Genomic DNA, 14,287 nt, shown 5'->3' with positions numbered 1-14,287 from the left:
GTTTGAGTTCGATCAGTTTGAGTTTAAATAAAGCTTCTTTAAAAGAATGACGTGATTTTTGGGACAGTCATAGGTCTGGTCGTAGGTATAGTATTGGTTCTGGGTTTGTTACTACTATAGTGAATAAATAAATGTAATGTAGATGTAAATGTAATCTACTATTCAGTTTTATAACCAAAGTAGTACTGAATTCTGATTGGTTGGAACAGTAGATCACAAGTTTATTATGTTAAGGCTCTGGGTTATTGATCAGAAGGTCGGGGGTTCAAGCCCCAGAACTGCCAAGCTGCTACTGTTGGGCCCTTGAGCAAGGACCTTAACCCTTTCTGCTCCAGGGGGCGCTGTATCATGTCTGACCCTGCCATCAGACCCCAACTTCCTAACAAGTCGGGGTATGCGAAGAAAAGTGTTTCACTCTGCTGTAACGTATATGTGACCAATACCGACTTCTTCTTGTAATGCGCTTATTCTAATTCTAATTCTTATTCTAGGTCGAACGCACATGAACACCACCACAAAGTCGTATTTACGAGCGGGGGAACTCTGGATTTTCTTTGAGTTATGGCTTCAATAGTTCTAATTTACGAAGAAAAAAAAACAAAAAAACAATTGTTGACATTTTCTGTAAGGAAATGTTTGTTTAACATTTATGGAAGGAGTCTCCAGTGTCAGTGTTTTGTAAAAGTCAGAGCTAAAGCTGAAACTTTTTACTTTGTTTACACTTACATGATTTCTTCTTTTTAAAAACAAGACAGTCTGGGGAGCCAACCACTGTTTCTAGCTGTTACAACGTACCCGAGAACTTGTTTCATGGACGTTCCACAACATTCCATGTAGCTAGAAATGGATTAAAATGATGATTAAAAAAAAAAATCATCAGCGGAATGCTATACCGTTGGTATAACAGGAATGAAACACTTCAGAACATGCTCTTTGAGAGGGAAACAGTAATAATAATCATCCTGCCGTCGATTATTTTGCTTTAACAGCATGACACGATGTGTTTAATAGCTCACGAATGCATATTCCGGGTAGCTCAACGCGCTTCATAATCACCACTGCGTCCATCTTCATTTCCCTTCACTCATCTTTGTGTAAGAGAGAACAAATATTGTGTAAAGCATTCGCACCATCATCACACACCACACCATATTCACGCCTTCAGGTTCACACACCGTCCTCGGTTTAAACCGGAAAGCTCGTTTATACGATCGGGAAACATATCCGTCCTGAGGGTGTGCGAGGGAATGATGAAGAGAAGAGTGGGAAAGTCTAGCTTTAGTAGCACACACTCAAGAGAGTCAGACTTTTTCTGCTGAAATAATCATTGAGTCTTTGTTAGCTTAAGAAGGTTGGGGTTCTTTTTCACGTATTTTCTCACGATGAAAAAAAAAAAAATTGTGATCCAACAGTGATGGATTTCACTCAGGTCTTTACCAATACGTTTAGATTCATTTTATGTCTATAAAAGTCGCCGTGTTTTTATCTGGCAGGAATGGTTTCTTTCCGAGCCCCGTCACCACCACCAGCATGTTCGTTAATGAGACATACTGCATCGGGTTTTCGATTTTTTTAATCAGTGATGGCTGTTGATAGTAAAAACTGATGCATTTTGGGATATATGGGAAAGTGAGTGAGTGATATATATAATACAAATATCATAGCATGATACCTTAAGGCATTTTTCTATTGCATTACATGTGTCACAATATATAGACTAATGAACTTCCAGCAAGACAGAAAGAAAGTTTAAAGAACGTATACTTTTATTTAATGTCAGAATAAAAGACTTAATACTGACATTATTTCAATGTTAGTAGACGATATCCTGATACTGTAATACGCTAAAAAAAATTTGTTTTCTTGAAAAGCTTAGGTTTTTTTTTTTATGTATGTATTTATTTATTTATTTTCATTGAAGGACTTCACAGGTATACTCTATCACACAAAAATCACCCACAGTGTAAATATAATTCATATCATGTATTGTATCAAGTATAAAATATAATGAAAAAAAAAAATCTATTTTTTTATATAAACATTTCCAGTGCCAAAAATCTAAACTTTCTTTTTCAAATCCAGTTTCAAATCTTGATGATCTGATCCAGTTTCTGATATGTCTTCTCCGATATCCGATCCTTACTGGGTATCAGACCCATGCCATCTCTACTTTACGTTACATTACTTAAAGTAAAAGAATATAAAATTTGGGCTCGCATCTCCAGGGTTGTGGGATCGAGTCTGCATGTTTTCCCCATGCTTCGGGGGTTTCCTCCTGGTACTCCGGTTTCCTCACCTCCGAGTCCAAAGACATGGATTGTAGGCTGATTGGCATTTCCAAATTGTCCGTAGTATATGAATGGGTGTGTGAGATTGTGTACGATTATACCCTACAATGAGTTGGCACCCCGTCCAGGGTGTCCCCCACCTTGTGCCCCAAGTCCTCTGGGATAGGCTCCAGGATCCCCACGACCCCTGTACAAGATAAGCGGTATGGAAAATGGATGGATGGATGGATGGATAGATGGATAAATGGATAAAATTTGGGCATAAAACCTTGTACAAATACTTTTTTCCTAATCTTTTTTCTTTTTTCTTTTTTTTTTTCTTTTTTTTTTCGAGAAGTGGAGTTTTTCTGCTGGTAAAGACTGATGCCCATCAGATCACTGTGTCCTGTCCTTTTCCTTCAAGAGCTAAGCTACTAAGGAACTCTATCCAGATTTTCCACACAGTAGCAGGCAGGATGTGAAAATAATGCCGTCTGTCCAGTTGGAAGTTGAAATCAAAACACAAATATTGGTATAAACACAATCTAGCGCTGAACTACTTCATGCATAAGGAATGCTTTAGAGATTACATTAGTGTAAAAACCTGGGCCAGTATGGAAGCCTGTATCATTGCATGCTGTCTGAGATCCTCTGATCATTGTGTCTCATGGACTGTTAAGGTGAAACTGGTTATTTGGATATCGGACACAGAAAACACACACAGGCATCACTTTCCTCATTAATTTCCTCATTCAGATCTCCTCCATTAGTCAGATTTCCTGTTCAAACTCCACGGAGATGCCACTCAAGCCCACCGATGGTCCTCCCATTCCATGACCAAATAAATGTTCCTTTCCTTGTTTTTGGCTGTTATAATGAAAGTCTCACTGAGAGGACTGCAGCTCTTCTAATTGGGATGCGGTGCTGCTTCGCTCTTCTCTGGAGTGTTATTTTCAGCGCTCATAGTTCCTCTGCATTCGTAATGCGCCACTGAAGTAGCATGATCTTTTTTCCCCCCCCCAAACATCTGGAATACTGCATTTTACACACAAGGTAGTGGAAAGGCGTAGCAGATTGTAATGCAGACACAATGCAGACGTGATTTCATAAGCAGCGATTGAAATTAAATACGCACTGTCATGCTACAAGAACGGATGAGCTAAAGACTAAAGAACCATGAATATTAGCTTATTTCACGACGTTTAGCTTTTGCTTCAGGGCAAAAGATCATGTGCTTCATTCATACAGGAATAAATGTGAATCATAGTCTCTGAATCAGCCTGTTTCCACAGTAAGAAGCATATTTTTCCTCCTAAGCAGAAGATGATTGACAACATCTGCTTTCTCAGTGTAATCTGTACACGGGTGCATGCTGCTTTTGGCCAGTTGACAGCGTATCGTTTTGTTGAGACAGCGGTATGGTTTACGATCTCCCATAAATCTCATCCTCAGAGGGACAACAGCATGTAATTTGCGGTGTGTGCTGTTTGCGTGCAGGCGTGTTACAGCTCTAAATCTTTCAGCAGGGCAGTATGGATTGGTCACAATGCCATTTAGCATCCCCTTTCAAGACAGCAAACTGGAATAAATGGGCTCAGGGTTAGGAGCAGAGCTCTGTTGCCATGCAAAATGGCAAACTGGATTGCGTATTCACCAGCTTGATGGCTCTACTTTAGAGTGACCTGAAAAAGTGCTTCAGGATAGACATTGCTCATTTGTGCTCATCTATAAGCATCTGATAACCTTCTGATCAGTAACCAAATGCTGTAACCACTGGCCAAATGACTCTAACTTACATCAGTATTCACCATCAAATCCAAATATTACCCAAATGAATACCAATATCATATTGAAATATTTAAAATCCCAATATTTCCCCAACTAAAATCAATATTCAACATCAAATCCAATTTTTTCCACGCTTTAAATCTCCATTATATTCACCATTAGATCACGATATTTTCAAGCTAATACAAATATTCACCATTAAATCGAAGTATTTTCAAACTAACTCCACTATTCAACATGGGATCCCAATATTTCCAAATTGACACAAATATAAACCATCAAATCCAAATATTTCCCCAAGTACCACCAATGTTCACCATTTCTGACAGCCCATTAGATCAGCATTATGTTCCTCATTAGATCTGAACATTTCCAATATAATACTGTACCATTATTTAATATCAAATACAAATATATACAAAGTGACAGCAATATTCACATCAAATCCAAAATATTTTCATAGTGACATCAATAGAAGAAGAAGAAGAAGAAGAGGCGTTTATTGGTCACATATGCATTGCAGCACAAACATTTCCCCATATAACCCCAATATTCACCATCAAAACCAAATATGTCCCCATCTAACACAATATGCACTATAAAATCCAAATATTTCCCCATCTAACACCATTATTCACCATCAAATACAAATATTTCACCATGTAACAACAATATGCACCATCAAATCCAAATATTTTCCCATGTAACAACAATATTCACCATCAGAACCAAATATTTTCCCATGTAACAACAATATTCACCATCAGAACCAAATATTTCCCTATCTAACACCAATATTCACCATCAAAACCAAATATTTCCCCATCTAACCAATATTCACCCTCAGAACCAAATATTTCCCTATCTAACACCAATATTCACCATCAAAACCAAATATTTCCCCATCTAACCAATATTCACCATCAGAACCAAATATTTCCCTATCTAACCAATATTCACCATCAGAACCAAATATTTCCCTATCTAACAGCAATATTCACCATCAAATCCAAATATTTTCCCATGTAACAACAATATTCACCATCAGAACCAAATATTTCCCTATCTAACACCAATATTCAGCATCAAAACCAAATATTTCCCCATCTAACCAATATTCACCATCAAAACCAAATATTTCCCCAATTAACACTTCACCATCAAATTGAACAAATAATTAAACTAGGGGGTATTATATTCCAAAGACACACCAATCCCAGGTTTGTTGCAATTTGCTCTGGACAGAGATGCTTTGTATGTTGATCTGCTCTGAACTTTTATTATAGAGAGACAACCTGAAAGTGGTATATCAGATGCATGGATCTTCCTTTGAACGAGGACTAACTGGAAAGTTTAGAACACTGCACTGCGAAAAGTTCAAACGTAACGGGAAGATACTTAGTAGAGAATGCTGGGTAATAGTTGCATATCCATTAAGGATTATTGGACCTACTTGTTTACTTGTCTCTCACCCAGTTTTTCCTGGGATAGGCTCCTGATCCAGCCTGATCCTGACCCGGATAAAGCACTTACTGTTGAATGAATGATTAGACTTAATCCATTATGGGTTTTTATTCATTTGTCCGTGTCCGTATTGATGAATATTCATTATTGGCAAATAGTGGGTTGATGTGGTCTAGATCCCACACTCTCAAATCCTAATCCAGGTATCTTAGAACCCTATTTTTGGCGATATGCCTTGAGATTAGTCAAAGTTTCAATGTGACTATCATTATTTAGATAACAAACATCTTTAGAAGGGTATAAATGCTAATAAATGGTACTTTAAACAGTGATTAGAATGAAACACTTTATGAGGGTAGTGCTGGTATCAGATTTTATTGTTATAAGAGAATCCATCGCCATCTTTCAAGAAACTAGACAACCATTAAACGCACAGAGGAGAAACTTTTCTCTTTACGTATCATTAGAAGTGCCTCAGAAATGAAAAGTTTTCTCAGCTCACGAAGATCAGTGACAGTCCAAACGCTCTTTCTCCTGATAGTGATTTTAAGATGTATTCTTTTGTGTCGCTGCAGGGTGCTCTGAGTGCTGTATTAAATGCCTGAGCGGGATTCCCTACGCCTCTCTCATCGCCACCATCCTGCTCTACGCCGGCGTGGCGCTCTTCTGCGGCTGCGGGCATGAGGCTCTCTCTGGCACCGTCACCATCCTGCAGAACTATTTCGAGATGATCCGAACAGCCGAAACCCTGGACGTCTTTACCATGTGAGTACTGACTGCCGTGAAAGCGTACATGCTTACGCAAAAACACGGTGGGAATTCAGCAGGCTTCTGTAGCGGAAGAAAAGTCAGATCCCAAGACTGTGACCACTGGGAGCTTAAACATGATCTTAAGCTTGAACTGTTCAAGGTTTGAACTGCCTTCATGGTATTAAAGTAATGTTTTTGACATAAATGGATCAAATGTAATGAATATTCATTCATCATCAAATCCCAACATTCCCAAATGGACACCAGTGTTCACTAAAAAATCCCACACCCCAAATAGACGTGTCATGGTTGTATCATGGTCATATCATGGCCAGGTCATAGTAATGTCACTGCATTATCATGGTTATGTCATGGCCGTATTTGTGGTCATACCATGGCCGTAGCATGGTTATGTCATGGCCGTATATTCGTTAATGTCATGACCATATGATGATTATGTAATTAGTGTATCATGGCCATATCATGGCCGCATCATGGTCTTATTTCTTCTTCTTCTTCTTCTTCTTCTTCTTCTTCTTCTACTCCTCCTTCTTCTTTTTCTTATTCTTTTTCTTCGTCTTCATCTTGGTTGTATCATGGTCATATCATAGCCATATAAATGCTGTATCACGGCAGTATCATGGCCATATCAGGACCTTATAATGATCATATCATAGCCGTATACTCTGTGTATCAGGGCCGCAACATGGTTATGTCATAGCTGTATCATAGCCATTTCTTTATCATAGTGTGTTTGTGGCTGTATCGTGGCCATGTCATGGTTATATCATAGCCATATAATATCCATAGCCGTATCACGGTTGTATCATGGCCACATCATGGTCATATCGTGGCTGTATCATGGTTGTAAGATGGTCGTGTTGTGACACACAGTAAAGCTAAAGACTGCGGGTAGGTGAATTTTGGGTAGTTTCCTCTGACACAGCACTGCAGACACTTTTTACCTACCCACCCACCCACACACACACACACACACACAGGAAAGATGAGAGGAAAGATTGATCTTCCAGGCCTGAGTATGTGGCTTTGGCTGTGGTCCCACTAAGGGAATTAAATTGTTCTGAAATCGCTCTGGGTTGTCGTAGTACACCTGCTCACTGCCTCTATCTTGAGAGAAAGCGCGAGAGAGAGAGAGAAAGAGAGAGAGAGAGAGAATATGAAAGCAGGAGAGTAGAAAATAGACAAAAAGTGGAAAATATTTTGTACTATGTGATGGATGGATTGGGGGAAGATATTGATGGAGAGAGATTTAGAAAGTGAGAAGCATATATATATATATATATATATATATATAAAGGAGGTGGAGGAGGGGAGGATGGAAAGAACGAGAGCAGTAGACGATGGTAACAGCAGATTGCATTAGTCACCGACTCCTTCTCTGCTCCGTACAACACGCCCACTGACCATCACACACTGAAATGCAATAATGTGAGACTTAAACATTTTCACCTCTATATTCATGCACACTGGAAAAGATTATATGATACAGCACTCACATGCTTTGTGATAAACACACTTACTTTCATTTACTCCACCCAGGCACATGAAGTGCCGTTTCACTCCACTGCTAACCACAAATTCTTCCCTCTGAAAAAGTAGTCACATCTCTAAAAATTAATTAGAGCTTGATTTATCAACATTTTTGACTGAAGACTTCATGAAAGTGAATACAGGAGCGAATACGGACTGAAACAAGAGCGCTCATGTCATCTGCTCTTTCAAAATATCCTGTGAAGTGTTCAGTAAATCTGACAGCACATTAGAATAATAATAAAAAAAATAATAATAATCAAGCACACACTCTCATAGATTTTTAAATGTGTTTACGCAAACTCCTTGACATGTATATGCAGGAACCCCTAGTGGTAGAAAAGTGCAATCGCATGCAAACTGCTTATGAGCAGCATAATTATTATCCCAGTTAATATCCATTATATTCAAGTTTGTCTTCTTTGACGTTTTGTCATGCTCCGTATTGTCCGTAACAAGCAGGCAACGTGACTTCCCGGCCCACGTGACTCCACATGCCGAAGTATCCTCGGGCAAGACACTGAACCCCAAGTTGCTCCCGATGGCAAGCTAGCGCCTTGCATGGCAGCTCTGCTACCATTGGTGTGCGAGTGTGTGAATGAGAACCAGTGTAAAGCACTTTGGAAGCACTAAGGTTAAAAAAGCGCTGTATAAATTCAGACCATTTACCAACATTAACGGTTCTGATTCTCATACTGTATTTATCAGGGAAACCGAGTCAGTCACAAAAAAGTTGAATTGTTTTGCACTGGCTTGGCTGAACATAAGATCAGTGTAAGATGAGGGTTTGACGAGTTCACTGTGTACTTTTGCAGGATTGATATCCTGAAGTATGTGATCTACGGCGTGGCTGCAGCGTTTTTCGTCTACGGGATCCTGCTCATGGTCGAGGGCTTTTTCACCACTGGGGCAATCCGCGACCTCTATGGAGATTTCAAGATCACGACCTGTGGCCGCTGCGTGAGCGCCTGGGTAAGACACACGGCTATGTTAAGGGATGTAACGAAATGCTTCTATACCACTAAGCCCCCTGGAAAGCACTGGGGAAATAAAAACAGATGTATAAATTCCGGCTCTGACAGTTCCTCAACCTCACGTACATCATTTCAGAACTGATCTTAACTACAGACATGTGCATGACAGTTTTAGTATTTTTGTTTGCTCTTGCATGTGATATTTTCTAAAAAAAAAAAAAAAAATTTAGTTGGCCCTTTGTCTTAAAATATAAACAAACTAGTAGCCTAATTTAAAACACTGTGACCTGACCAGGCAGTTACTAAGGATGACTGAACAAGTGCTGTAAACGTATTACACAGCACTGCATGTTCATGTTATAATAAATGTGGTTATTGTTAACCTCCTGCTTAAATGTATAGCCTACAGACAACTTGTACATCACTGTTGTTTCAAATATATTTAAGCTTGAGTTACATAGTACGTGCTAGACTACATACTAGCTTCGTTGGCAGATCAGTAATGCATGCTAACAATACTAGCTATGTACCTTCACCTTAGACAGCAACAACCTCTGCTACATCCTTCTAATCTTTATTTTGTCCCTACATACTTAATCTATGACATGATAAGATGAAACCAGAGTTTTACTTCTGTTTTTATGCATAAATGGGAATTAATTACAGGTTAATGTTCTGAGTGGGGAATTGAAGTTTGTTGGATCTGGATCTGAGAGATCATGTGCCTATTCGAACGCGACCATTAAATCCTCCCTGCACTTGATTGACAGCTCTGTGTCTGAGCTCTGATTATAACGGACTGATGCTGTTTATAGATACTCAGCCGGTATTGCATCATTAATGAAAAAGTGTCACTTTATTAATTACACCTCAAGTCATAAAATGTTTATTTCTTGTGTCCTTCTCTTTCAGTTCATCATGTTGACCTACATCTTCATGCTGGCCTGGCTGGGCGTGACGGCCTTCACCTCTCTGCCAGTCTTCATGTACTTCAACATATGGAACATCTGCCAGAACATGACAGTGGCCGAAGGAACCAACGTGTGCTTCGATCTGCGCCAGTTTGGTACGTGGTGACTTGAAGGGTTAGGGTTAGGGTTGGAATTCTGGATTCTGATTGGTCAGAAGTTGCAGATTACATTGTGCAGCTCCATATCACAGGCTTATATTAATGTGTTGGCATGTAATAAATAAAAACATGCTGTGTATTCACTCATTTTTTTTGTGAGGAGACATTTATTTAACATTTATGGAAGGAGTCTCCAGTGTCAGTGCTTTGTAACAGTCAGAGGTAAAGCTGTAACTATGGGAAAGTCTGGTCAGAGGAGTTTACACGTTCTGGTTTCTTTGTACCATGACTAAGTGCTTGGACCCCATTGATTGCTCTTATATTTTGCTTTGTTAATAATGTACTTTTTGGACTATGGATACTTTTATGACATATATATCCCTCCAGTATAATTTTAGAGGCTTTTAGAATCTATAGTAAGGTGTAATAATAATGTTCTGGTGGTTCATGGTGGCCCGGAACGTCACTAACCCGCTTTACGTTTGTTTTTCCTTTTATTCGTCAGCCATTTGCACTGTATTTAAGGAGTAAAAGACTTTGCGCTATACTGTTATAGGAAAATAAATGCGTAAAAACCTCTGTCCTGAAGATGTCAGAAAGCTTTACCTCAGACTGTTACCTCAGACATTCTTGACACTGGAGACTCCTTCCATAAATGTTAAAAACGTAGAACACTACAGAAGCATAAACCTGTGATTAGCAGCTGCACTACTGTCAGAACTGCTGTTTTAGAAAATTTATCAACACCTTCTAACCAATCAGAATCCAGAATTCAACAGCGCTGTGAAATAAACAGATGTATTATAGTGCTCGGTGCACTTGATTGACAGCTCTGGTTATCAGTTGTGAGTTTAATTGAGTGAGGCTGTTTATAGACATTCAGGTCTCGTTTCTCATTAATGGAAAGCACTGTCCCACATTTTCTGTACCTCACAAATCAACCCTGCCCTCTGCGATTTTTTTTCCCCCTCTGAATTTCCTTTCAGGAATTGTAACCGCTAGTGACGAGAAGAAAATCTGCACCAACACAGAAATGTTCAAAAAGATGTGTGCTTCTGACGAGGTCAGTATCATCCACAGCATTCAGTCTTGGGTTATAACACAAGTCTCTGGAACTGTACTTAAAAATGTACAAATATAATAATAATTTTTTTTTTTTTTTTAATAATAAATGAATGAAAAAACAGTGTTGGGGTAACCTACTATGTGTAGAATTTAGGATATGTTTGATTACAAATCAGATACTTTACTATTTAATTACAATTTAAATGCAAATGAATCGTACCTGAATCTATTACAGATTATGCAAAATTAACAGCTAAAACACATAATAACAGAAAATGTCAGCATCTGGTTTCTTGCAGTGGACAGATGGTGATGGGATGACGTGTTAGCTAAATTCCCTAGCTAGCTAAGGATATCTCGATAAGATTTCCACTTTTACCAATTATATTCAATCAGCTAATTCAATCAGAGTTTGTTTCTTTAGCTACGATTAGCTACAGATGTTGTTAACGGTGGTTTATCTCACCCTAAAATCTTTTGCAACAATATTCACCTCAAACCAAAAGTCAGTTCATCAGTGATGTCAGTCACCCTGTGTAGTCTCTCTCTCTCTCTCTCTCTCTCTCTCTCTCTCTCTCTCTCTCTATATATATATATATATATATATACATACTCTGTAAACATGTGTAAACAAAACTTCTCAGTGTAGTTGAATGCTACAATATGGAGGCGGCCATTTTGGACAGGCGGAATCGCTTCCTTTCTCTTGTTCACTCTGAAAGTTTAATGCAGATTCCTGATTGTGTTTGATGCAAGAATATGAACATTTGGACTAAAGAGATTAAGTTTAAAGAAACAAACATTTTGAACATGTCATTGGCCGAGCAGCTCTAGTGCCACAATAATTATTTTACTTTTCCAGACTTTTGTTGGCCCCGTCCCAACTTTTTTGAGACATGTTGCGGCTTTCAAATTCAAACTGACCTTTTTTTTTTTTTTTCTTTAAAACTGTACATTTTCTCAGTTTAAACCTTTGATATGTTTTCTATGTTCTGTTGTGAATAACATGTTGGTTTATGAGATTTACAAATCATTGCGTTCTGTTTTTAATGACCTTTCACCCAGCGTCCCGACTTTTTGGAATTGGGGTTGTAAAAGGGTGCCAATAATTAAATAATTTAATTATTTATTAAAATCAACCTGTGTTGTGTTTGTAGTTGTTTGATATCCATGAGAGCAGAGTATTTTTGTGAATTCTTTGAACACAAGATCAAACGGTTAAACGATAAAGACGATTTTTTCACAGCCTTCGTTGCTCAAATTTACCAAGGGTGCCAATATTATTGGAGGGCACGGTACATTTTATGAAACGTTTTTTAAACCATCATGAATTATTTTCCTACAACACCGTGACCCAGACTGATGTATTCCTTAACAGCAATTTACCAATGATTACAGTTTTTAATTCGTTACAGAATGACGATGCACTTTTTATCCATTTATAACTACATTTAATGCTGTGCAATGTCTGTGAAACAAGTCAGTTGCTCTTCTTACTTACATTATAGCAAGTATAAACAATCGTTCGCTATCTACAATTTAATCTGTTCATGCAGATCATCTGCTGTATACATCCATGTGAATGAGCTGTTACTATAGAAACCATACCATACCGTATTAGAACGAGCGTTGTGCTGTTATAGAAAATGAATCAATGCCTTCTGACCAATCAGAATCAAGACCTCAGCTCGAAATCGTTTTTTCTCACTTTTCTTGTCTTGTCCTCCAGCTGGATCTGACGTTCCACTTGTTCGTCTGTGCTCTGGCGGGGGCAGGAGCGGCCGTCATCGCCATGGTGAGACAGTTTATTCCTCAAACTCTCTCTCTCTCTCTCTCTCTCTCTCTCTCTCATTCTCTCTGCTTTCTCACACTTCATCACTCTCTACCCTCTACTGCTCTATCTCGCTTTGTACAGTAGATCACTGCGAGTCTCATTACAGCTCTCTCTGTCTGTCTCATAGCGATGTTTCTCGCTTTAATCACTTCCTATCGCGCTGCGTTAATCTCTTTATCGTTCCCTTTTCACGGCTAGTCGCGTCTCTCCTTACACAGGGCCGAGCAAGTCATGAGATCATTAGCTGGCCCATGGGGAAGTGAAAACTCCAGAGCTCTTTCTCCTGTTTTGCTTGTGTGGATATCAGGTTAACCGGGCTAAACGATAGTGACGTGGAACATCATTAAAAAGGGTAAACTAAACACGAATAAAACGAAAAAGGCGCTAGTTAGGAATCACGTCCCATTTTTCAAGCAAAGATGAAGGAGGAGAATTTATACAGCAGGTGGTGGGATTTCAGAACAAGCAATAGATATACCAACCAACTGGAGTGTGTTACGTTTAAACATGAATGTGAAGTGATTTTTGGGAGAAAAAAAACCCCCTCTATTCAGTATTTTTTTTTTAGAAGTTAGTGGGTAGGAGGATTTTTTTGCCTTTCTCTGGTTATTGAATTGATGATGCTATTATAGTCCATCAGATCATTATTAATAAAAATCTGAGGCTAATGTCCAGTGGTTTATCCGCTCGTCCGACATCTCTGTACATCTGTTTTCATCTTTGTGTACTGTTTTCTTCCCATCTTTCTCCATCTCTGCCTGGGTTCCTGTCTTATTAACCTCTTTCTTTCTTTTCTAACCCTCTATACTATCTCTCTGACTTTGTCACTGTCAGTCTGTCTCTCTTTCTTTCTGTTTCTCTCTCTTTCTATACATATCCGTCTCTCTCTGTCTCTCTGTATGTATCTGTCTCTCTCTCTCTGTCTCTCTGTGTCTATGTCTCTCCATATCTGCCTCTCCCATTCTCTCTGTCTGTCTCTCTGTCTCTCTCTCGCTCTCCCAGTCTCTCTCTCTTCCAGTCTTTCTCTCTTTCAGTCTCTCTCTCTCTTTGTCTCCCTCTCTCTTTGTGGCATCTCTCTGTTTTTGTCTCTACATCTCTGTCTCTCCCATTCTCAATTCAGTTTCAATTCAAAGTATTTTATTGGCATAATTGTTTACATACAATATTGCCAAAATATCATTATAGATAAGAAAGGAGAATTAATAATAATAATAATAATAATAATGATGATAAATAGAATAAAACGGAAATAGTAATTACAAAAATAAGTACATAAAATTACAAAAAATATATAAATAAAAATGAAAAATAAAGTGACAGAAGTCAAAAGATTGCTTTATTGGCATGAAAAATATGAACATTTGTATTGCTAAAGTTTGGGTACAGAGAAATTATACAGACAAACTACAAACTACAGAAATAAATATGTATAAACAAATTCAAACATTCAACAATACAGTCAAGAAAAATTTATAAGAATAATTTTTAAATTATATATATATATATATATATATATATATATATA

The 14,287-nt window shown here is 38.3% G+C and overlaps 1 protein-coding gene across 6 annotated transcripts in view; it reads left to right on the top strand.

Moving 5' to 3' along the window:
* Nucleotides 1–14,287, top strand: part of gpm6ab (glycoprotein M6Ab) — a 75,632-nt gene that overhangs the window by 49,916 nt on the left and 11,429 nt on the right. For all 6 annotated transcript variants that reach the window (XM_053622143.1, XM_053622141.1, XM_053622139.1 and 3 more), the window contains 5 exons: nucleotides 6,095–6,284; nucleotides 8,636–8,792; nucleotides 9,707–9,860; nucleotides 10,850–10,926; nucleotides 12,658–12,723. In XM_053622143.1, coding sequence (XP_053478118.1) covers nucleotides 6,095–6,284; nucleotides 8,636–8,792; nucleotides 9,707–9,860; nucleotides 10,850–10,926; nucleotides 12,658–12,723 — 644 coding nt within the window. The remainder of the gene's footprint in view (nucleotides 1–6,094; nucleotides 6,285–8,635; nucleotides 8,793–9,706; nucleotides 9,861–10,849; nucleotides 10,927–12,657; nucleotides 12,724–14,287) is intronic.

The sequence above is a fragment of the Ictalurus furcatus genome, chromosome 3 (genome assembly GCF_023375685.1).
Source record: "Ictalurus furcatus strain D&B chromosome 3, Billie_1.0, whole genome shotgun sequence".
Taxonomy (NCBI): domain Eukaryota; kingdom Metazoa; phylum Chordata; class Actinopteri; order Siluriformes; family Ictaluridae; genus Ictalurus; species Ictalurus furcatus.
This window is presented reverse-complemented; position numbering and strand designations above follow the sequence as displayed.